Source organism: Neophocaena asiaeorientalis, unplaced genomic scaffold (assembly GCF_003031525.2).
Source record: "Neophocaena asiaeorientalis asiaeorientalis breed wild unplaced genomic scaffold, Neophocaena_asiaeorientalis_V1.1 scaffold401, whole genome shotgun sequence".
NCBI lineage: Eukaryota > Metazoa > Chordata > Mammalia > Artiodactyla > Phocoenidae > Neophocaena > Neophocaena asiaeorientalis.
This window is the reverse complement of record NW_020174937.1, coordinates 561,781-587,378: the sequence shown is the minus strand read 5'-3', so window position 1 is coordinate 587,378 and position 25,598 is coordinate 561,781. Positions and strand designations below refer to the sequence as shown.

Sequence of the window (25,598 nt, the reverse complement as noted above, 5' to 3'; positions counted from 1 at the left end):
ATAGTTATTTTTGAATGAGCACATTAACAAGTATGAATACTGATTAAATCAATAGAACACTATTTTTGAAGGTAGAAGTTCTATGTGACACATATTGATGATATACATTGAATAGTACAAGGGCTGAAGTTAATAGATAAAAGATTTAGGATCAAGTAATTTAATAACAACTTTCCCTCCATAATGCCTTAAAAAGTACAGGAGCCTGTAGGTAATCTTGAAAATGAAATAATAATGCTCCAAAGAACTATTGCATATCTGGGGTAGTATATTTAAAGTACAGTAGTAATTATTATGATTGCTAACAAAAATATTAAGTATATTTTTGAGTGCTTATTCTGATCCAGACATCACAGTAACCCGTTTATTCAAGTTATCTCACTTGGTCCTCACCATGGCCTTTTGAGACAGGTACTGTCATCCCTATTTTATAGATAAACTGATTCTGAGAAGATAGGAAACTTGTTCAAGGCCATGCAGCCAGTAAATGGCAGTTATCACTAGTTTGTCTTTGACCATAAGTAATATTTTTAAAACTCACTACTTTTATCTTGGTGATAGCTTATTAAAACTACTTCAGCTTGTGTCTTATTAACATTAGCTTCTTGTGCTCATCATTAGTTAATGTTTAGTGTGTGCGATAGCAACTCTAGTTATCTGTGCTACGGGGAGGTATTCCAAGTGGGTCTTCCCAGATTGAATTATCACTTGACCACGGCACTTGGGGGACCTCTAGACTTGCTTTTACTCATTTTCCAATGGTTCTTTTGAAGTTGTTCCAACTGTCACTTTAAATGATACATAGTCAAGCACAGAATATTTTTGTCTTAGTTTTTCTGTATTTTCTGATATCTGTGCATTACCATTATCCACTAGTGAATTATTTGTGTCTAGAAATATCCTCATGGTCTGAAAGAGTTAATGCAGTTTCCACACCAATTACCTTCATTAGATGAAATGACTTTATCGCAAAGTGGTTGAGATTTTATTGAGCATATAAAATAGATTTACTTGAAAATGGAGAGGTTAATATTGCACCATTGGGAAGTAGGTCCCAACCTATCTCATTAATCTGATTCTTTTAAAAGCTCATTGTTTGTTAGAATAGTATTTTTCTGTTGGATTCTCCTTAAAAATTATCCTGAAACCACATATTGGTAGCAGATTTCTGTTGTCGTGTATTTGTTTTGAACACTTTGTTTTTTTAAAAATATGTAAGCTTATTTATAGATGGAAACATTTAAAATGTTTATTTTTACATAGTAGAGTATTTCAGCATTGGCAACATCTTTTTTGTTTTATTTCTTTTGCCCTGTGTTAAGTACTGTAATTTGTTTCACTGCTTGAAATTGTGAGTTTCAAAGTTTCCAACAATTGCCTAATCATATTTCCAGGTGAAGATAATAATTGGCACTAGTTCTGAATTAATCTAGGAATGTGCTGTCAATGATAAGTCTGTAATTACATGGTCAGAATGAATTTATTTTGATTTTCTAAATTTGAAGGAAGGTATTATAGTTAAGCTTAAGTTCATAGAATGTGGAGTTAAGCAGGTTGAGTTCAAAAGCCTGGCCCAATCACTTACCAGTTGTTGTGACCTTAGAGAAGTGGTTTAATTTCTCTAATTCTGTTTTCTTGTCAATAAAATGGGGATCATCATTCCTGTATCTTAGTGTTGTTATGGGGACAGTGAGATACATAAATGGGTGGTAAGTGCCCAGTGTCATCATTAACACATGATGAATACTTAATAAAAGTTGCATAATTTCATGACATGTCATAATTTTTTGGTTAGGGTCACCTACCCTCCCCAATTTTAGGATAATCTTTACTGAGGATTCAGAATAGAAAAACATTATCCTAATTTCCATTTTGAGGCTGCGCAGGCACTAACATTAGCTTTGAATTATCCCATCATTTCTGGGGTTAACTTGGCTACTTAGGTAAGTATTTCCTGCCTTCATTATCTCTCCGGTGTATCCTTACCTAAATATAACATGGCTGAAAGTGAGCTTTTCAGGTAGAGGAGTGATTTTCTTCCATAAAGAGCACTTCCATTTTACTAGCCTTAGCCTTTTTGGATTGTTGTCATTCAGGGTTGGATGCAGAACAGCAATATCACTTGTTGCTTCCTAAAACATGAGAGGTAGTTATCAAGTGTGCTGATTTTGGCCACAGGAACTTGTATTGATGTCCAGAGAATCCTTTAATCCTACATTATATTTTTCTGTTAGCATTGTCATCTGCATCAGGAATACAGTATTTTTTTTCTGACAGGCCAGCTAGTGGTATACTTCTTAAATTTTTAAAATTTAATTTTTTGGGACTTCCCTGGTGGCACAGTGGTTAAGAATCCACCTGCCAGTGCAGGGGACATGGGTTCGATCCCTGGTTCAGGAAGATCCCACACGCCACGGAGCAACCAAGCCCATGCGCCACAACTACTGAGCCTGAGCTGTAGAGCCTGCGAGCTGCAACTGCTGAAGCCCACGTGGCCTAGAGCCCGTGCGCTGCAGCTACTGAGCCCGCGTGCCTAGCGCCTGTGCTCCACAACAAGAGAAGCCTGCACCAGAATGAAGAGTAGCTCCTGCTCGCCACAACTAGAGAAAGCCCGTGCGCAGCAACAAAGACCCAAGGCAGCCACAAAAAAAAAAAAATTAATTTTTTGAGGGTAAGAACACTTAACATGAGATCTACCCTCTTAACAGATTTTTAAGTGTACAATACATTATTGTTAACTATAGGCACAGTACTGTACAGCAGACTCTAGAACTTACCTTGCATAACTGAAACTTTATACCCGTTAATTAGCAACTCCCCATTTCCCCCTCACCTTGGTCCCTGGCAACCACCATTCTACCTTTCTGCTTCTGTGAGTCGGACTATTATAGATAACTCGTGTCAGTGGAATGACGCAGTATTTGTCTTTCTGTGACTGTCTTATTTCAGTTAGCATAATGTCCTCAAGTTTCACTGGTGGTGTTGAATATTTCAGGATATCCTTTTTTAAGACTGAATAATATTTCATTGTGTGTGTATACCACATTTTCTTTATCCATTCATCTGTTGATGGACATTTAGGTTGTTTACACATCTTGGCTTTTATAAATAATGTTGCAGTGAATATGGCCATGCTGTCTCTTAGTGGTCCTAATTTCAGTTCTTTTGGATAAATACTCAGAAGTTTGATTGCTGGATTATACGATAATTCTTTTTTTTTGGCCGTGCCATGCGGTTTGTGGAATCCTAGTTCCCTGACCAGGGATCAAACCCAGGCCCACGGCACTGAAAGTGCTGAGTCCTAACCACTGGACCGCCAGGGAATTCCCTAATCTATTTTTTAATTTTCTGAGCAACTTCCATACTGTTTTCCGTAGCGCACCATTTTACATTCCCATCAACAGTGTACAAGGGTTCTAGTTTCTGTACATCCTCACCAAAACTTGTTGTCTTTTATTTTTTTGATAATAGCCATTGAACAGGTGTGAGGCAGTATCTTGTAGTTTTGAGTTGCATCTCCCTGATAGTGACATTGAATATCTTTTCATATACCTGTTGGCCATCTGTATGTCTTCTAGTAGTTTAATTTTATATTAATGTGTTTTATCTTCTCTCCCTTTATCCTAACCTTGGAACTCTCTGGAGTCTAGTATTTTCATCACCCCCGAGTTCATAGGTCTCCAAAAAGTTGTAGATAAGCCTTCTTGATGTAAACTTGTTTTAATTCATTCCCCTCCTAAAAAATTCATTTGAGTTACATATTCCCCCAAACCAGTGATACTTATGAGATCATTGTTTAGGGTTTTTTTTTTTAATTCTTAAATTTGCTTTGTTAGTGTGAGATTTCCCCCTCCCCTTTGATTTATTAGGGATCTTTACTCCTGGGTCATGCCATAAGTTCTCTGTGGCTGTCATTTTAAACTCATATTATTTTTTCTCTCACTTTCCTTTTAAAGTCCCTTGATGAGGTCAGCCAGTCTTCACTCAAACACATTTTCTTTCTTGTCAGTTTTCTCTAGATAGGTCTTTGGTTCAGTCAGTCATTCTGATGTAAGAAATTGTGGACTCAGAATCCAAACTCCACTCTTCAATGTCAGCCATTTACCTTTTCTGTCCTCCTTTTTCTTACATTTTTCCAATCTTCAGTTACAGTATGTAAGGGGAAAATATCATCTGTAGACCTATAGTTTTTCACTTTTTTGGCAACTTCTCAGAGATCCAACCTAAGTTTCTTTTCAGCAATATCGTTTACTACAAGTAATTCAGGAGGCAGGGATGATGTGTGCTGGGTGTAGTAATTCTTGGTTGGCTGCCTGTGTCATTTCAGATACACAATCCAGAAAAAACAAAACAGCACACCAAATGACAGGACTATATTTAACTGTCTCCATGCACACTAGTAGGAAGATGTCATTGACTGTTAAGAGATATTTCCTCTCTGGTAACAATAATGGTTTCTCTAAACTTGCTGTTACTTGTGGTTCTCCTATTATTCCTCAGAGCATGAATTGATGTTTTTCTGGAAGGTTTGCCAAAACCTTATTTGGGAGTACCTGTTAGAATATCAAGTTTGAAGTGGCCATCAGAATTACTCATGGGGTTGCTGAATTTCATTCATTCACTCAGATACTCATTGAGCACCTGTTTTGTGTTAGGTACTCTTGCCAGCTCTGGAGAGCCTAGAGAAAATGAGCATAACAGACAAAAATACCTCTCTGGATATTCTAGTAGGATTAGATAAATAATAAATAGACTAAATTGCACGTTAGACTCTGAAAGGTACCCTAGAGAAAATATGAGCAGGAGTTAAGATAGAGAGTGTAGAATGAGGAGGGTAATCACAATTTAAAACAAGATAGTTAGGCTAGGCCTCATTGTAAAGGTGACATTTGGACAGAGTTGAAGGAGCTGAAGGTGTTAGCCATGTAGATATTTAGGGGAAGAGCGTTCTACAATACATAGAGTACAGAGGCCCTTGCTAATTTGCTGATAGAAAAACAAGAAGAATGAAGAAAGCAATGTCAAAATAGAGGTATCTTTAAAAATGTGTTTGCCTCTCAGATACATATCCAAGAGAAATGAAAACATTCACACAATATGATTGTTCATAGCAGCATGATTGATAATAGCCAAAAAGTAGAAACAACACAAATGCCCATCAACTGATGATAAAATGTGTTGCATCTATACAATAGAAGGAAACTGATCTATGCCACAACATGGATAAACTTTGAAAATGTTATGCTAAGTGAAAGAAGCCAGTCACAGAGACCACATATTGTATGATTCTATTTGTATGGGATTCCAAAATAGGCAAGTGCGTAGTGACAGGAAGTAGATTAGTGGATGCCAGGTGGTGGGAGTGAGGGGGATTGGGGAGTGGCTCCTAGCAGGGGTTTCTTTTTGGGGTGATAAAAATACTGTGTTGGTTGTAGAACTCTGTGGATATGCTAAAAACCCATGAATTGTACACTTTTAAAAGGGTGAATTTTATAGTGTGTGAATTGTGTCTCAAAAAGCTGTTATAAAAATGTTTTTGGATAAAAATGGTTTTATTCTAATTATGAAAAGAATACTTGTTGACTAAAAAAAGTTTAGACATATAAAGATGTAAAGAAAGCTAAGTGAACCATACTTCTAACCATACTTCTAACCAGTTTGCATTATTGACCCTTTGGTATGTACCTTACAGTACTTTTTAGAGAGCATTTCTAATTATTAAGGGTAGGAAGCAATAGCCAAGTGACACAAGAAATAAATAACCATATTCATTTTTAACTTTTATTCAGTGTGAAGCAAATGATGCAGAATTTTCAAAATTTATCATCAGTCTTTCATTAGTAGCCAGTTTATGCAATTATTCTGTAAAATTAGCTAAATTGAAATTTTTTCATGAGATAAATGGATTCTGGATTTTTTACACCTCAAGGTTATAGTCAACAAACTAATCTTGAAATATTGCACATAACATGGTCCCTCTGCCTGTGGCTGTTAGGAAGTTCAACAATCTTCAACTGTCCTGTTTAACTAGAGAGTTCACTAACCAAACTGTAACAAACATTTCTAAACACTTAATTTCTGCACTCATCTTGATGTTTGCAACTACACTTTGAGTAGCATTGTTCTAGTATGGAATACCATGTGACTTAAAAATTATTTTCTCAAAGTATAGTTCTGTGGAAAAAGGTTAATATTCTGTAAAAACAGGTTAAGTGGTATGAATGACAATCTCAATTTTGTTTAAAAAGTTATTTTTTCTAGATAGAAGAAGGGAAGCTAGATTATCTTTGGATGCTAGAATGAAAGATGCTTTACTTTATGAACATTAAAAATTTTTTATTATGTACTTGAATTACTTTTATAATGAGACTATTAAATTAAACCTTACTTATTTACAATAGGTTCCCTTTAAAGTGACAGGGACAGCAAGATGGCTGACACTTAGCAGCTAAGTGTTTAGCTAAGTGTTTTGTCTAATAGACAAAAACCTATTAGATTGGTTTGACCCTTGGGTGCCCATCATGTGTTAAGACATTGTTTGGCAATGTGAGATTTAAAGATTCATTTACTTTAACATTTTTTAAATTAGGTTCTCTGCAATCGAGATGTTGATAGAGGGCGATTCTTGTCCTCAAGAAACCCAGTGTAGTGGAAGAGAACTGTGACAATATGCTGTGCTAAAGGCTGTGATAGAGAGGTGAACAGACCATCCCTATCCTTTAAAACCTTATGGTCGTGTAGAAAAATTGGTGTCTTAAAATCAGTGACATATGGCAGGTTATGAAATTATGGTATGGGAGATTCAGGGAAAACTCTTAAGGATAGCACTATTATGAAATTTATCCATATTTTTATCTTTCAGGTTTCAGCACAAAATGAACATAATTAGGGAAAATAAGGATTTAGCATGTTTCTACACAACAAAACATTCATGGAGGGGAAAGTAAGTATTTCTGTTGGCTTTACTTTTCTCTGCCTCTATAAAGTATTTTAAACGTTACTTTTTTAGTGTCTTGAATAGTACTGCACAACTCAATAATGTCATTCAGCCCTTCTCTTCTGAAAAGCATATGTACATATTTTAAATGCAAATGCTACATTTAGAATAAATTATTGTTCTTTTTTCTTTTGATATGTCTGGTTTTTTCTGTCTGTCTTGGGAAGGAATTTGGTAGGAATTAAAAGGAATATAAACCAGTTATCCACTGTCTTGAATGCTATCAATTAACGATGAGGTTATGTAGTAGTGGAGTGCTAAGTTCACAACTCTGTTGCTTAAAGATAAGCCTGTGTTATCAATACATATTCATTTCCATTTGACTCTCAGGGAAAATATGCCAATAATGCATTTTGTAATCTTTTTTTAAACCTGTAATGAAATGTAAAAATTGGGTTTGGTCTCTTCCTTGGCAGGGGTTGATGACATTTTTCAGTAACTTGTGTGGTCAAAGCAAGGTGTACATGCTTTGTATCCTTTTGTAAAATGGATAGTAATTCCTACCCCTCAGACTGATATAAGGATTAAATGAATTGATATGGAGTATGTGAAGGTTTTAAAATTATACCTTAAATATATTGAGTATTCAGTGAATGGCACCTTTTGACCATTACAAAAAAGTTTAGTCTGTGGTCATTTTGAATAGTAATAAGTAAAATGAGTGTGCCACACTTTGACAAATAGGTAACCACATTATTCCAGATCAGACCTCAGACAGATAAAACATGACATGTGTACAAAGCCAATAACTTTAGTTTTTATTCTTTTTTTTTTTTTTTCCTCTGGAGGATGAGGAGAGAGGTTGGGGTAGTTCTTATTTTTAACTTTCCATTTTTTAGGTAATAGTGTTGTAACTTCTTAGAATGGTGCAACATCTGAATTCTGTAGTGTTTCTGGTTTGCATTAAGAAACTGACTATAATTTTGAAAGATTTGAGTGTTTAATTTTGTTTCCTTTTAGTAGCTCAGTTGTATGAGCTACTTAATTGTTATCCTGTGGAATACTTGTCTTGAAATTTTTTTCTTCAGGTAATTTCATAGAGCAAAGTTAGAATATTGGCACATCCAGAATAGTATGAGTCTCTTTAGTTCTTTTAGCCTTAAAAAAAGTTGTATATTTAAATGATCTTTATTTTTTCCTCAAGAGTTAAATTGCTCTAATCATCATAATATAGCTTTTGTTTTTTAATACAATTATAGCATACTGTTGAATTAATTCTAAAGAACAAACTTCCAGTAATACTTTTTGCTTTGTGAGCTTATCAGTAACTGTGATCACCTGGAAAAACTTTTAATGTTCTTAGTAATGACTGTGACTTAAAACAATCCTTTTTTTTCTTTCCTTTTTTTAATTATTTGGAGCAGAACTATTTCTATGCTCCAAGCACAATTCCTTACCTCCATCATTCACACCTTGAAACTTTTTTGTTTTGTTTTTATAACAGCTTTATTGATATAATTTACGTAACATAAAACTCACTGTTTTTAAGTGTACAATTCCGTAGTTTTTTTAGTATATTTGTAGAGTTGTGAACCATCACCACTAACTATTTATAGAACACTTTCCTCACTCCCCAAAAATACTCCTCTAAATATATTAGCAATTCCTCCCCTCTCCCCTCTTCCCTGCATCTGGCACCCACTAATCTATTTTTTGTCTCTGTATTGCTTATTTAGAACATCACATATAAATGGGCTCATCCAATATGTGATCTTTTCTGACTATCTTCTTTCACTTAGCATGTTTTCAAGGTTTATCCATGTTGTAGCATGTGTTAGTACTTCATTTCTTTTTATTGCCAAATCTATTGTATGGATATTGCCACATTTTGTTTATCCATTCATCTGTTGATGGACACTTATAGTGTTTCTACATTTTTACTATTATGAATAGAATAGTGCTACTATAACACATACAAGTTTTTGGTTGAATCTATAATTCCAGTTCTCTTGGCTATATACCTAGGAGTGGAATTGATGGTATTGGGTTGGCCAGAGTTCATTGGGGTTTTTCCATAACATCTTACCAAACACCCAAACGAACTTTTTGGCCAACCCAGTATATGGAGTTACATAGAATTATATGGTAACTCTATGTTTAACTTTTTGAGGAATAGCCAAACTGTTTTCCAAAGTGGCTGCAGCATTTTATAATCCTCTCATCAATGTATGAGGATTCCATTTCTCCACATCCTTAACAACACTTGTTATTGTCTTTCTTTTCATTTTAGCCATCCTAGTGCATATGAAGTGGTATCTCATTGTGGTTTTGGTTTGCATTTCCCTAATAACTAAGATGTTGAGTATCTTTTCATGTGCTTATTGGCCATTTTTTGTATATTTCATGAAATGTCTATTCAGATCATTTACCCAGCTTTTAATTGAGTTGTTTATTCTTCTGTTGTTGAGTTGCATAAGTTCTTTATGTATTATGAATACAACTTCCTTACAGAGGTTTGATTTGCAACCCTCCTGCTCAGTGGGTTGTCTTTTCACTTTCTTGATGGTATGCTTTGAAGCACAAAGGTTTTAATTTTGATGAAATTTTGATGAATCCAATCTATTTTTTTCTATTGCCATTTGTGCTTTTGGTGTCACATCTAAGAAGCCATTACCTAATCCAAGGTCTTAAAGATTTATTCCTATGTTTTCTTCTAAGAGTTTTATAATTTTGATTTTGGGTTAATTTTTGTGTGCAGTGGGAAGTAGGGATCCAGCTTTATTCTTTTGCATGTGGATATCTAGTTATCCCAGCACCATTTGTTGAAAAAACTATTCTTTCCCCATTGAACTGTTTTGACAACCTTGTCAAAAATCAATTGACCATAAAAGTTTATTCCTGAATTCTCAGTTCTATTCCATTGATCTATATGCCTTGCCTACCGTTATGGCAGAACCATATTATCTTTTTTTTTTTTTTTTTTTTGGGCCGTGCCACACGGCTTGCGGGGTTTTAGTTCCCCTGACCAGGGATCAAACCTGGGCCCATGGCAGTGAAAGCGCCGAGTCCTAACCACTGGACTGCCAGGGAATTCCCAGAACCATATTGTCTTAATTACTGTAGCTTTGTACTAGGTTTCAAAACTAGAAAGTTTCAGGTTCCAACTTTGTTTATTTTCAAATTATGTTGCCTTTTCTGGGTCTCTTGCATTTCCAAATGAACCTTAAAGTCAGTAGTCAATTTTACAAAAAACGCAACTGGAATTTTGATACGGATTGCATTGAATCTGCAGATCAATTAGGGGAGTATCGCCACCTTAAGAATGTTAAGTCTTCTGATCCACAAACATAGGATGTCTTAACATTGAAATCTTTTAAAATTTCTTTCAACAGTATTTTGCTTTCAGTGTACACACCTTGAAACTTTTAACTTCTTCTTGAAAGGTACTACATTTTCCAGATAATGAATCATTTCATTAGGTTATATACATTATTATGTGGCACTGAATCTTTTATTATATTACCTATTTTATGTAGCCAATTCTAATCTAAGTATTTCTCATTGGTCTTATGAAAAAAGTAAATGGTCAATATTAAAAATTTTCTGTTGTTTCAGAGTTGCTATTTGAACCCTCTCTCTAGCAACAAATCTATATGCAACAAATTTTGTGTGTGATTTTGGGGTTTTAGGGCCTCAGTTTTAAGAGATTCCAACATTTTAGAAAATGTTATTGATAGTGACAGTAAAGATGGACAAATATTTTTCTTTATCTTAATATACCTAAATTAAAGATAACCTTTCCAGATATTTCCCTTGGGGATATTCATGTGACCTATTTCATTTTACCTTTGTAATAGTTTTCATATGTTTACATTGCAGCCGCTACTCATGTTTTTAATGATTAAGGTCTCTTCACCCCTTGGCTAGCAGAAATGCTGTGTTTGTCATTTTCCCACTTGTAAAGTACACAGTTAAATTATATCTTTGTCTGGAAGGAGCAGGAAGGGGGAGGAGATTTCAGTGGTAAAAAGCACTTTTCTTTCATGAAAGAACAAAGTTTCCTTTTTGACCTGGCAAGTCATTTCTGATAGGAAGGAAGATGCATACATTTCAGTTAAAGCAGAAATGCAGATTCACTATGGAAAACTTCACAGTAATGTTGAAAATTAGATGCTTAATTTTTTTCTGGATGGAAATTACATGTAAAATCTACCTGTGGATCACTTTAATATTTGCATACATTAGTTGTAGCAAATGCTCTGAATTTAAAAGTAGCATTTTAGTATCTGAACAGGATTTTAACTGCAGTACATTGGGATATATCATAATCAGTCTATGAAATTCATTGGCAGTTGCCCACTACATTCATAGACAGCCTGTGTAATGACTAGATACAGGAAATTGAGAGAAGAGTTGAGGGAAAGGGAAGCTAGTGAATTTCTCATACCTTTCTTATAATGTAGGAATAGAGTCCTACAAGAGAAGAGAGACTCTTCTCTTTGGCTGCCTGGCATTTACACATCTCACCAACTCTGATAACTCTAGGAAACCTGGGGTTTTTTTCCCCTGCTTTGTTAATTTTAGTCCTTGACCCTGCCAGCCTCTAAACCTCACATACGTCCATCCTGAATTCTCTTTGTGTTTTCTTTGTACATCTCTTTGTGCTTATTATCAAGCAGTCTGGTATTTGAATATCTTTCAAATGCAAATAGGATCACATCTGCTAGGAATTTTATATTTTACACACAATGCTCTATTAAAAGCTAGTTTTAGGAGCAAAGAGTCTTTCCAACAAATGATACTTGAACACCTGGACATCCACATGCAACAAAATGAATCTAGGCATGGATTCTACATCCTTCACAAAATTAACTCAAAATGGATCACAGACCTAAGTGTGAAATGTAAAATTATAAAATTCCAAGAAGATAACATGGGAGAAAATCTAGATGACCTTGGGTTTGGTGATGACTTTTTAGATGCAACACCAAATACATTAGCCATGAAAAAAATGAATTGATAAGTTGGACTGCATTAAAGTTGAAAATTTCTGCTTTGTGAAAGACACTATCAAGAGAATGTAAAGACAAGCTGGGAGAAAATATTTGCAAAAGACATATTTTATAAAGCACTGTTATACAAAGAATCCTTAAAACTCAACAATAAGAAGACAAACAACTTGATTAAAAAATGAGCCGAAGATCTTAACAGAGACCTCACCAAAGAAAATATTCAGGAAATTCCCTGGCGGTCCAGTGGTTAGGACTTCACACTTCCGCTGCAGGGGGCGCGGGTTTGATCCCTGGTCGGGGAACTAAGATCCCACATGCTGTGTGGTGCAGCCAAAAAAAAAAAAGGAAAGAAAATATACAGATGGCAAATAATTCAGAGAAATGCATGCAAATGTAGAGATACCACTATACATCTATTAGAATGGCCAAAATCCAGAACACTGACAACTCCAAATGCTGGTGAGGATGTGAAGCAACAGGAACTCACATTTATTGCTGGTGGAAATACAAAATGGTATAGCCGCTTTGGAAAATAGTTTGGTGGTTTCTTACAACACTCAACGTTCTCTTACCGTATGATCCAGCAGTTACACTCAGTTTACCCAAAGGAGTTGAAAACTTATGCCCACACAGAAACCTGCACAAAGATGTTGATAGCAGCTTTTTTCATGATTACCGAAACTTGAAAACAACCAAGATGTCTTTCAGTAGGTGAATGAGTAAATTGTAGTACATGCAGACAATGAATATTATTCAGCACTAAAAAAAATGAACCATCAAGTCATGAAAAGACATGGAGGAAATTTAAATGCATAATAATATTAAATAAAGGAAGCCTGTCTGAAAAGGCCATGTGCTGTATGATTCCAACTGCAGTATATGACATTGTGGAAAAGGCAAAACTTTGGAGACAGTAGAAAGATCATGGCTTTCAAGGTTTAGCAGGGAGGAAAGGATGAATAGGCAGAGTTCAGAGGATTTTTAGGACAGTGAAACTACTCTATGTTACTGTAATGGTGGATACATGTCATTATACTTTGGTCCAAACCATAGAATGTAAGGCACCAAGAGTGAACTCTAATGTAAACTGTAGATTTTGTTGGATAATGATGTGTCAGTGTAGGTTCACCAGTTTTAACAAATGTATCACTATGGTGGGGCTTGTTGATAACGGGGGAGGCTGTGCATGGGTGTGAACAGGGAGTATACTGGGAATCTTTGGACCTTCTGCTTAATATTATTGTGAACCTAAAACTGCTCTAAAAAAGCCTGTTTAAAAGAAAGCTCCATCTGAGCTGGAAAAAATATGGACCCTGCATCACAGAAAATAAGTCCTTAAAATACTACGTTTCGGGCTTCCCTGGTGGCGCAGTGGTTGAGAGTCCACCTACCGATGCAGGAGACACGGGTTCGTGCCCCGGTCTGGGAAGATCCTACATGCTGCGGAGCGGCTGGGCCTGTGAGCCATGGCCGCTGAGCCTGTGCGTCCGGAGCCTGTGCTCCGCAACGGGAGAGGCCACAACAGTGAGAGGCCTGCGTACCGCAAAAAAAAAAAAAATACTACATTTCATGGGATGCCCTTTAATTAGAAGTGGGACATTTTCTCACTGAGTTACTGCAGAATGTTTCCTATACATTTCTTTTTTCTCTTTTCTGAGGAATACAACTTCTAATGTAAATGAGCCCTCTCAGGTGAAACTCATCTTTCAAGTGGAGTTTGACCAGAATGGAGTATCCCGGTAATATAATGAGATGAATGATCAATTAATTTTGTTCTATATTTTAAATATGAATTCAGCAGTCATGGATACTTGAAACATAATGATAGTGATAATAATTAGTTCAGTGACTAGGGGAGTGTTGAACCCTCCCCCCCGTTATTCAGTCAACAGAATAAGAGCAATAAGAATAACATATATTGATTATAAACACTAAGTGACAAGCACTTTACATGGATTATTTAATTCTCACATCATGAGCTAAGTATGCATATTATCCACATCTTTCAGATGCGGAAACTGAAGCTTAGAGAGGTTAAGCAAGTTATCAGAGGATACACAGTAAGTGAACAGTTTAGGCAGTATTTGAACCCAGGCAGTGTGACTCCAGAGCTGATGGGCTTAACTGTCAGAGTGCTTACCATTGATCTCTTAACTCTTTGAGAAAACTTGCACTTCAGTTATCCCTAGTTACGTTATCTGATGGACTAAAATTTAGTTCAAGTAACTAGATTCTCAAGCTTTTAATAATAAAAGGAAAAACTCTAGATTCTTTGAGAATCCTAAAGGCTCCTAGAAATTGGTGTCCAAATCTTTTTGTTTATTTTATTTTATTTTTGGCTGTGTTGGGTCTTTGTTGCTGCACGCAGGCTTTCTCTAGTTGCGGCCAGCAGGGGCTACTCTTTGTTGCTGTGCGTGGGCTTCTCATTGTGGTGGCTTTTCTTGTTGTGGAGCACAGGCTCTAGGCACGCGGGCTTCAGTAGTTGTGGCACACGGGCTCAGTAGTGGCTTGCGGGCTCTAGAGCACAGGCTCAGTAGTTGTGGCGCACGGCACCCCGCGGCATGTGGGATCTTCCCTGGCCAGGGCTCAAACCCATGTCCGCTGCATTGGCAGGCAGATTCTTAGCCACCGCTCCACCAGGGAAGCCCCCAGATCTTACTTTTAAATGGTTGAGGCACCTAGGTGTTCAACCTAGGAAAGAATTTGCACTGAAAGTCTGATTGGCAGAAAAATTAGGTATGCTTCATATGAAGCTGAAGGCAGAACTTGGACCAGAGGGTGAAATTTGTGGAGAAGTATATATTGGCTTAGAACTAAGGAACAATAGTCAATATCTGCAGTACTGGAAAACAAATAGAAGGTTAGTTGGTTCTTTCGTACTGGTAGTCGTCAACTACTAAAAGTAGCCAACTTTACTCAAGGTACTATAAGGGTTCGAGCTGTATGTTATGAGGACTAGATGAGGTAACATAAAAGCTGTCTTCCAACTCTGATTAGATGTGTTTGGCTTATTTGAGACCTGTTGCATAGACTGTCCACTGAAAGGATTGAGGATCTTAACTTTAAAAGTAACACACAAAGGTTTTATTATCCCAAGAAATTTGAGAATCATTATTTTATAATAAACACAAAGCTTTTTCTATACCTTACAAAAAAGTAATGTTTAATTTTCTCTATTTTGAGAGAACTGAATAATATGAATTTCTGTGCAGAAGGGTATGACATTGTGATGGTGGCCAATATTTTTGTAATATCTCTTTCTCTTGATACTATTGTACATGCCTAATTGATATAAGCTAGTTAAGAAATTCAAATCCGAAATAAACTTTCATACAATAACCGACAGGTATCTTAGCTATTACTACTTTGAAGTTTATTTCAGATGTCTGAATTAGTTAACTAAATAACAAACAAAATATCTGCCCAGAGGAAACCAGGTCTTTAAGGGACTCTTATTCACTGCCACACCATTCAACCCAGCACACTATGCTCATTTAATATTGGATCAATCCATGATAATATTTAATATGCAATATCTGACCTAATGTATTAGTTTTTTCTCTCCCCCCCAAAAAAATTTGCCATATGGAAAAAAATCGTGATATAAAAAGTTGTTTCAAAGAAGAAAGCAATATTCATAAGGACTAGAAAGTTTAAGAATAGCATAACATTTTTATTTGCAGGAATTAATACAGGAGTGTGTTTTCATGTAAGTTAATATAAATTTAATCTGTCTGTTAAAAAAATCTGAACATCACTTATCAAGATCCAAAACTGGAGTACATCCCCAGTTTTTGCTTCAGCGGTCTTGCTTTGCTGTCAGATGATCTTTCTTATCTTATCAGCACTATTGTTAGCACATCTTTTGTTCTTATCACCCAGTTATTTATCACCGATTGCTATGGGAGCAAAATGCCCCAACATAGAAAGCAGTTGTCTCAAATACTTTGTAATTTATTTGAGTATCATTAGTTTCCTGATTCTAAATAACCTTATAGTTAATGGGTAATGTAAATCATTTCTTAATAGGCTATCACATTGGAATAAATCTGTGAGTTAAGAAAACTTAAGGAGTGGAAGAAATGCCTACTCCCTACAGGCATTTAATGATGTGTGTGGCTTTAGTTCCTGAAGAAAAGGAAACAAGTGCAGTAAATATATTGAATATTATATATTTACTAATGAATATTAATTTCATTAATAATAATGAATATTAATTTCATTGGGGGCAAAGGTGTTTGCTTTCACATTTCATCATGTGTATGGCATCATCTGTCATATTTCTCATTTTGTCTACTTTAGTCTTTATTCCTTTTGTAGTTGATTTTATGTAGCTGTATATTTTGTAATAAGAACTTGTTTTTAGTATGATAATTTTTAAGAATTAGTCAAGAGATTCATCTCAGACCCATAGAACTGCAAATTAAATTATTATGATTTAAAAATGGCAATTTCATAGACTTCCCAGGTGGCGCAGTGGTTAAGAATCCGCCTGCCAATGCAGGGGACACGGGTTCGAGCCTTGGTTCAGGAAGGTCCCACATGCTGCAGAGCAACTAAGCCCGTGTGCCACAACTACTGAGCCTGTGCTCTAGAGCCCGTGAGCCACAACTACTGAGCTGGCGCACCACAACTACTGAGCCTGCGCACCACAACAACTGAAGCCTGCGTGCCTAGAGCCCGTGCTCCACAACAAGAGAAGCCACTGCAATGAGAAGCCCGCGCACCACAAGGAAGAGTAGTCGCTGCTCGCCTCCACTAGAGAAAGGCCTCGTGCAGCAATGAAGACCCGATGCAGCCAAAAGAACAAACAAAAATCAGCTTTATTGCTGATTGCAAATTGCAAATCAGCTATATTTCAATAAAAATTATTTTTAAAAAATTAAAATGGCAATTTCTCATTACAGATAATGAATAAAATGTATTTTCTTCCTAAAGATATGAACAGTCTTTTCCTGGTGTCACAATGGTTATGAAGAAAAAAATTGGTGTGCTGTTAATTGCTATCTGATTTATATTGTGTTTTAAAAGCAATAGTAAACTCATGGGTCATATAGATCTGAATGCATGGATTGGTCTATTTAGCTATTGGATAAACATTTATTGAGTACCTGGCTTTATGCAGTGCTGGGTACTATGCTAGGAGTTAGAGTTTCAAAGATAAGGAAGACATGTACCTCCTTGAATATATAGAGTATTTGTCTATTCTTTATGACTTAAGACACCAGTGACTTGGTGAAAGTAAAATTTAAGAGAAAAACCTTAAATTGCAGGTGTAACTAACATACCATACATGTGAGCTCATTCAGATTTTAATCTCTAAATCTGATTTCCAAGGGGCTTTTTAGATACTCTTTGAAGGTTTAGGGCTGCTTATAAAGGTTTTAAATGACCTAGAAGTATTTGCCCTAACGTTAAAGAGTAGTCCAGCAGCCATTCTAGAGGAGAGAGGCATGGGGAGCTCTTAGAAGAAAGGAAGGGGAAGAAAGGGGAATGGAAGGGAATTCTGGGAATTTTCTTACAGCTCTCTTCTTAGGAAGGCTTTAGAGCTCTGTATTTATCTGAAAGATAGCTCTGAGTTTACCAGTCATGACAGTACTTTGGGCCTAATGAGCACCTCACTCCAGCATCCTTTTGCTGCAGGATCTAGACTGTGTTCTCTCCCATATGGTAGCCACTAAACATGCATGGCTATTTAAGTTTAAATAAAATATAAAATTCAATTGCCCATTAGCCACATTTCAAGTGCTCAATAGAGCTACCTAATTGGACAGTGTAGATACAGAATGTTTCCATCATTTTGGAAAGTTCTTTTGCACGGCACTAATCAGGATGAAAAAGTTACATGAGAAAAATGTTAGAAATTAGAAAGGGCTTCGTTGTGTGGAGGAAATTAGTATAGAATTGAAAAGTATATTTTCTTAACTGAGATCCTCTAAGATTTTGAATATGACAACATTAGTTGACATTTGGAACATTTCAGGCATTTAATTCTTACACTTTTGCTCCCAGAGTAAAATAAGTAAGTTCTGTAGTTTTATTTCAGGATTATAAAAATTGGCATGTTTGAAATGAACTCATGTACAAAACAGAAATAGAGTCAAAGATGTAGAAAACAAACATGTTTACCGGGGGTTAAGGGGGGGAGGGATAAATTGGAAGATTGGGATTGACATGTACATGCTACTATATATAAAATAGATAACTAATAAGGACATATTGTATAGCACAGGGAATTCTACTCAGTACTCTGTAATGGCCTATATGGAAAAAGAATCTTTAAAAAAGTGGATATAGGGCTTCCCTGGTGGTGCAGTGGTTGAGAGTCCGCCTGCCAGTGCAGGGGACGTGGGTTCGTGCCCTGGTCCGGGAGGATCCCGCGTGCCACGGAGCGGCTGGGCCCGTGAGCCATGGCTGCTGGGCTTGCGCATCCGGAGTCTGTGCTTCGCAACAGTAGAGGCCACAACGGTGGGAGGCCCGCGTACCGCAAAAAAAAAAAAAAAAATGCATATATGTATATGTATAACTGATTCACTTTGCTGTGCACCTGCAACTAACAACATTGTAAATCAACTATACTCCAATAAAAATTAAAAAAAACAAAAAGTGGCATGTTTGACTCAAGATGATTCTGAAAGTTAGAATTTGTGAATTCATATTTCTGTCATACGTTTGATTTCATTATGCAATCTTCTGAGGCAAATATTGCTTTAATAAGATTTTCTTTGTTCCCATTAATTGATTAAGCTTCTGAAGTTTTGAGACTTTTTATCTGTTTAGATAAATCCTCATCCACTTCACCAATCCTTCAACTTCTCCCCACTTTAGAAAGCAGCAAATGAATGTTTTTATGTTAAAAGGAAGGGCTCTCATTCTTTAGTTTCCCATTCCACTTTAGACATACGAAATTAGGGAGAAAAATTTGTAATGTAGCAATATGAAAGATTAATACAATCTATCGTTTTTCCCCAAAATGGAAATTTCATCATTTTATTATATAATATTATGATTAGAAGAAATAATAGGGAAATTAAAATGTGAAAGAGAGCTCTCTTGATCTTAATGGGAATACTCCTAGTGTGTGACCCTTGAGTCAGCTAGTGGCTGCTGGATTAAGGTGCCTTTTTACTGTATTAGTAGTTTAAAGCAGAAAAGCACAGTCTTTTCCATACATATAAAAAGACATCTGGGGGGCTTCCCTGGTGGCGCAGTGGTTGAGAGTCTGCCTGCCAATGCAGGGGATGCGGGTTCGTGCCCCGGTCTGGGAGGATCCCACGTGCCGCGGAGCAGCTGGGCCCGTGAGCCATGGTGGCCAAAACAAAGAGAACCATGATAACCCAAAAAAAAAAAAAAAAAAAAAGGCATCTGATTGTGTTTAACATACATTTTTGATCATTTAAAAATCTCTTATTAAAATACAAATATTTCAATAAATATTATCAATTAATACATTCTTTTGATATTCAGCTGTTTTCCTAAAATGACTGTCTTTGGTCATGGTGTATTACTATTTGAACATGCCATTTGATTCATATTGATAGTATTTATTTTAAAATAGATTGGTGTATTTTTTTTCTTTTTTGTATTGACTTACCAGATTTTAGTATCACTGAAAGAATTGAGAAGCTGTCCTTAGTCTGTTTCTTGGAACAATTTAAGAAGCATAGGATTTACCTGTTCCTTTAAGATTTCATCTCCTTGTTTGAGCCTTGGTACTTTTTTAGGGTGTAATTGTTTGCACCTTTTTAAAATTCTTCTATATAGGGATTGATTTATTCGTAATTTTCAAATTTATCAGCACAGACTTAGCATCATTTTTTTTTCTTCTGTGTCTATGGTTATAAATTCTTTCATTCCTAATTTTGTTTTTGTATTTTCTTAGACCTATTTTATTATTTTATTTCCAAAGAGCTAATTCTTCAGTTTTAAATAATTTTTTCTAATTCAGTTTCCACTTTTATCATTATGAATTGCTGTCTCTTCTAAAGGATTACTGATACCCAAATGGTTTTTCTCCTTCATATATGTTGCTTTAAGTGAAGGAAGTGAAGTGAGAAGTGAAAATTGCTTGTCTGTGATGTAGCCTTCCTACTTTTATAAAATTGCAGCACTTAAATGTAATAGGTAGTTGCTTAAATAGAAATTATTTAGATTCCAGAATAGTAGCGTGACAGACCAGTTGTAGGCCATAGCTTTTCCTTCATTTGCATCATGTTCTTGTCGAAAGGATATTTTGAAACAATTAGTAGTGTACAGTGTCTTTTTTATTTTAATAAAATTTTCCCATTTAGAATCTTTTGGCATCCTCTGGCAGTGATTTGCTAACTTCATGTATACTAACAGCACAAGATTGCTTGCATAGGTTTTACTTTTCTACTTAAGGATCTTACTGTTTCACAGTAAAATGAGTGATGGGTGGGTCTTAATACCAGTAGCATTTCAGAACATTAAAAATGTGAGAATATAAAACAAAGATATATTTAGTCACATTAATCAGTTAACACATTTCTATTTATTTATTGAAATGTTCCTTTTGTGTTATATGTATTTTGTTATAAAATGTTTCTTTTATTTAAGACTAAACTTAAGTACTTCCTTTGTAGGTATAAGCGTGTCTTTTCAGTTGGAACCCATGCGATTACTACATATAATCCCAATACCCTAGAAGTAACAAATCAGGTAATTATGTTAGAAGCTATTAGGTGTTTGAACTCCATTTGAATTTTAAAAGCCAGGTTAAAACCTGACCCATGACTCCCTGTCTGAAATCAGTACTTTAGGGTAGAAGTGTCAAATCTGAAAAAGATTAATATGCTTATATAATGCTAAGTGCTCAGGACCAAGCATAAATAAAGGGGGCATGTGTGTGCTTATTTCTAGGCTCTAAGGGGTATAACATTTTAATATGTTACTATTGATTACAGCAGTCTTTTTAATGTAAAATTTGTAAATTCTTTATAATTTTAAAGGTAGCCTTGTTACTGTAATACAGGCATACATAAGTCAGAAGTGCAGTGGTTGGAAAATACTTGTAATGGAAGTAAGGTTACTATCTATAAAGGCAAGACTAATATGAATATGGATAAGTAAACATAAATATATTCTAGTTTATTTTAATTCTAAATTAGGTATGTTTTACAGATTCTTCTTTTTGTTGCTGTTTTTAACACATTTGTAGGTAATCATAAAATGCTATTCCCCAGTTCTTTTCACATCTATGTATTTTAATTGTTTTGGATTAATGTCATCAATTATTGAAGTTGGAAAACGGATAGGACTTCTTTATTGTCTCTGATGACTGAAAACGTTTAAAAGTTTGTTTTATAGAATTATTGTAAGACAAAACCATTTCTAGACCTCAGTACTGTTTTGTAAAATTTTCTCATTTAATCAGTGATTGTGAAATTAAAGTAGTAAAAATAAGTGTTGCATTTCCCCATAGTATAGCACAAGTTGAAAGAATTCCTTTCTTTTTGTTAGTGGCCTTATGGAGACATTTGCAGCATCAGCCCTGTTGGAAAAGGACAAGGAACAGAGTTCAACCTCACATTTCGTAAAGGCAGTGGAAAAAAGTCAGAAACATTAAAATTTTCTACAGAGCACAGAACAGAACTTCTTACAGAAGCATTGGTAAGAACCATTTCATGTTAATAAACTAAATTTCTCTCTTCTTTTTCTTAATGAAACAGTTACATTAAACTACAGATATTAATGTTCTGAGTCCCTGTTCCCACTATGCTTATTTTTTTCTTATTGACCCTTAACTTGACACTGTGAAACTTTCACGTTTTTCTTACTGACAGGCTGGTTAATCCCTTATATTTGATAGTTTTTAAATACATTATACAGAACAAAGCAGTTTTACGTTTAATTAATCTATCCTGTTTTTCAGTAAAATTTCACACTTTATTGAATATCCTTAAACTATAACTTTAATAACATTTTTTGTAATTTATTTATTTATTTTGGCTGCATTGGGTCTTTGTTGCTGCACACAGGCTTTTTCTAGTTGTGGCGAGTGGGGGCTACTCTTTGCTGCGGTGTGGTGGCTTGTTGCGGAACACGGGCTTTAGGCGCACGGGCTTCAGTAGTTGTGGCGTGTGGGCTCAGTAGTTGTGGCATACGGGCTTAGTTGCTCCGCAGCATGTGGGATCATCCTGGACCAGGGCTCGAAACTGTGTCCCCTGCATTGGCAGGCACATTCTTAACCACTGCGCCACCAGGGATGTCCCTAATAACATTTTTTAATATCAGGGTTACCAAGTTGGGATTTTAACTTTGGATAGAAAGTACTGAATTGAAATGTGAGTCTTTCTTACCAATCTGTGGTTATAAACTATGCTTATATCTTCTCTTTCAGAGATTTAGAACTGATTTTTCAGAAGGAAAAATCACAGGAAGGGCAAGTATTTAACATTTATTAATATCTATCTTTATTATTTCAAATGTTGTGCTTTAGAAATCATTCCATGAACTGTGTGTTCCCTTTATGGCAAAGTTAAAGGGGAAAAAAATGAAACAACTTTAATGTCTCCTGATATCATGTGATAGAGAGATGAGTGTAATTTAACAGGAAACTCAAATATGAATAATTAGACTTATGACTGTTACTGCTGATAGTTGGGAAAAAATCTTCAGCTAGAACTCAGCATGAAAAACAATGCTTCATTCACGAAGTCTTTATTCAGTATTCTAAAACAGCAAGAGAAGCTTCACACTGCTGATAATACTTGTTAGACCATGCAATAGTTGTTTGGTGTAGGAGATTCCTATTTCAGAAGTATTAAAGTTTTAAGAATGTTTATGTATTGAAACTGTCTTATTACATGTTCTTGCACTGGATCTGGCCAATAATGAAGCTTTGCAGGGTGCACTGACAGCTTTCAGGAAGTCATGGTTACTCATTAGAATTTAACTTTTCCAGGCCTTCTCTGGTCATGTTACAGCAGCATTTAAACTAAATCAGTCTTCTGGGGACGGTAAATGGGTGTTGATACGTTTTTCACTCCCTTGAAATAGGGGGGATGTAGAGTAATGTGTAAACTCATAGCACTGTCCAGAACGCTAGCTTCTGGCAGAAGGCAGGATCTGAACTCTCATATGCTGGCAGCACTGTTCCCCTGTTTTTTTTAAAAGCCCTCATCCTGTATATAGATGTTCTATTCCTGTTTTAGTGTCCCAAAAGCCTCACTGATCTCAACTCAAGCAATTGACTGGTTGCCCAGGAGCCATTTAAAATAGCTTAATGGCGTTTGGTGAGCTGCTTGTTTCTTATACATGATGAGGCACAATCAGATTTATATAAATCATAATTTGGTATGCTTATTATAGTTATTTTATGTTAGTGGGTGAGTTTTCTGTATATCTCATCTGTTTAGAAAACAACTGCTTCCAGAAGCATACTTAGAGATTTTGTTTATAAGCTTCCTTTTATATCCGTTAACTTCAGCAACTTAATACTTTTCAAAATTTTGTGGTGAAAACAGTATCCCTAGAAGATTGCCTGAAGGACAGCAATTTTACATAAGTTGAATTTGGCCTCAGGCCTCTCATTGCCCCTGGATGTACTCTAAATCAGGGTCTCTCAAGACTGTCTTGGCCTCCACAGTCCTGAAGGACAATGATTTGTTTCCCTTGGCAAATCTCTTTACTTGACAGTTGATTATCAGCTGGAGGAATGGAGAGTATCCTGTGCGAGTGGGCTATGGGGCATGTAAACGAGCATAGTTGGGAAAAGCACCACTGTTTGTGGCCTCCCTTCTACCCCCACTTCTGCTGGAAAGGTGTGGCACTGCTCCATCCTTTAGTTCAGAATCAAGGCTCTAAATATATTCTTGGGTTAATGCAGGCCTTTTTGTCTTTCAGCAGAATTCCTTTTATGAAACCATAATGTGCATGATGCCATATATCAGTAATGCTGAGGGGATTGATGTGGTATGATCCTATGAACTTCATTGCTGGGTTTAATGTTGGGGTATTAGCGGAGGTGTTTATTATCTAATGCCTTACTGTCTTTTCTGAATACCTGCAAGAGAATTTTTCTCTTATTTTAGTATTAGAAATAGTTGTACTCTTGAGCAGCAACCAGTTTATTTTTACCTTAAGAATCATGTAACTGACCATGCGTTCCTCTTCATATTGATGGGTAGAAAACTTTGTGGTCTTTTTGGGTAGACAAGGGAATGTTCACTACACATCTGACATTTTGTTATCCTTATTTTCTCTTTACCTCATTTTGCCTTTATTTTAAATTATTCTATACACATCATTTTAGTTAGCAGCCTCAATTAAACATTTTTTTCTTTTTAAGAGTAAAACTGGGTAGTAAATGGATGTTGACCATTGTAATTATTTCTGATACTAGGTACTTTAATTTACAAAGGAATGTTCTCTAAATGGAATTTTACTTGCTAATGAGATCAAACTTCTAAAGATAAGTTTCCAATGGTGTGATTAGAAAAGCCTATGGTGTTTAAATTGAATACTGTAACAACCCTGAAATGTGACTTAGCTCTTTTCTATATCTAACTTGGTTAAAAGAAGCATAGGGACCTCAGCTCAGTGCTCTGTGATGACCTAGATGGGTGGGATGGGGTCGGGGGGTGGGGGGAGATCCAAGAGGGAGGGGATATATGTATAAATATAGCTGATTCACGTCGTTGTACAGCAGAAACTAACACAACATTGTAAAGCAACTGTAATCTAATTTTTAGAAATCCATTAACAAAAGTTGAAATCTTTTCTCCAATAGAACTCTTGAAGAATAACATTTCTATTTAGGATTTCCCTAAAAAAATTTTTTTATAGATTTGCATAAAGGTGACTTAAAATTGTTTCACAAAATATTGTAACCCAAACCTTTGTTAATTGTAAAAGGACATACTGTCTTCAGTTAGCATGAACATTCTTAACTGAATAAACATAAACCTCCAAATGTCTAAAATAAAAATGATTTTAACAATTTGGATAGTATCTCTACATATTTATAATTTTTGGTTGTTTCAGTAGTGACTGATAAGTTAAACGTAACTGTGTTTTATGGTAAACTTAAATGTGAATCTAAAAGTATTATTATCTTTCTCTCTAGAGATATAACTGCTATAAGCATCACTGGAGTGATATAAGAAAACCTGTCATTTTGGAAGTAACACCAGGAGGCTTTGACCAAATTAATCCTGCAACCAACAGAGTCCTCTGTTCCTATGACTATAGAAATATTGAAGGCTTTGTAGATCTCTCTGATTATCAAGGAGGGTTTTGTATACTTTATGGCGGATTTAGTAGATTGGTAAGTAGTGTTTTTAAAAAGCCATTTTAAAAGGGACATGACCATTTGAAGGACAGCAGAGTTAATTTTGAAATTTCCTGAGTCCTCAGGGAGGAAGTATGATATGTATTATGAGTGCAGGCTTTGGTATCAAAGAGACCTGAGCTTGAATCCCAATTTGCAGCTCTATAAAATGAGGAGAGTAATAGGTATGTTAATAGGTTTTTGTTTTTTGGATCGAATCAGATAATCTATGTAAAATGCTTAGCACAGTGTGTGGCTTAATATTCAATAAATGGTAGTTACAGTTTTATTTTCATTACTATTAATGTCTTACCTGAAGGTTTCTAAGCTTTCTTTGAAAAGGTATTTTAAAATCTTT

General features: G+C 35.6%; 1 protein-coding gene across 4 annotated transcripts in view; it reads left to right on the top strand.

Annotated features, from left to right (window-relative positions):
* The window catches only part of DNAJC13 (DnaJ heat shock protein family (Hsp40) member C13), a 118,237-nt gene that overhangs the window by 9,716 nt on the left and 82,923 nt on the right, over positions 1-25,598 (top strand). For 3 of the 4 annotated variants that reach the window (XM_024761690.1, XM_024761691.1, XM_024761689.1), the window contains exons 2-6: positions 6,863-6,943; positions 20,553-20,628; positions 21,430-21,579; positions 22,310-22,351; positions 25,037-25,237. In XM_024761690.1, the coding sequence (XP_024617458.1) occupies positions 6,876-6,943; positions 20,553-20,628; positions 21,430-21,579; positions 22,310-22,351; positions 25,037-25,237 (537 nt within the window). In that variant the 5' untranslated portion in view covers positions 6,863-6,875. Of the gene's footprint in view, positions 1-6,862; positions 6,944-20,552; positions 20,629-21,429; positions 21,580-22,309; positions 22,352-25,036; positions 25,238-25,598 lie in introns of those variants that run through there. The other variant, XM_024761688.1, reaches the window with a different exon arrangement.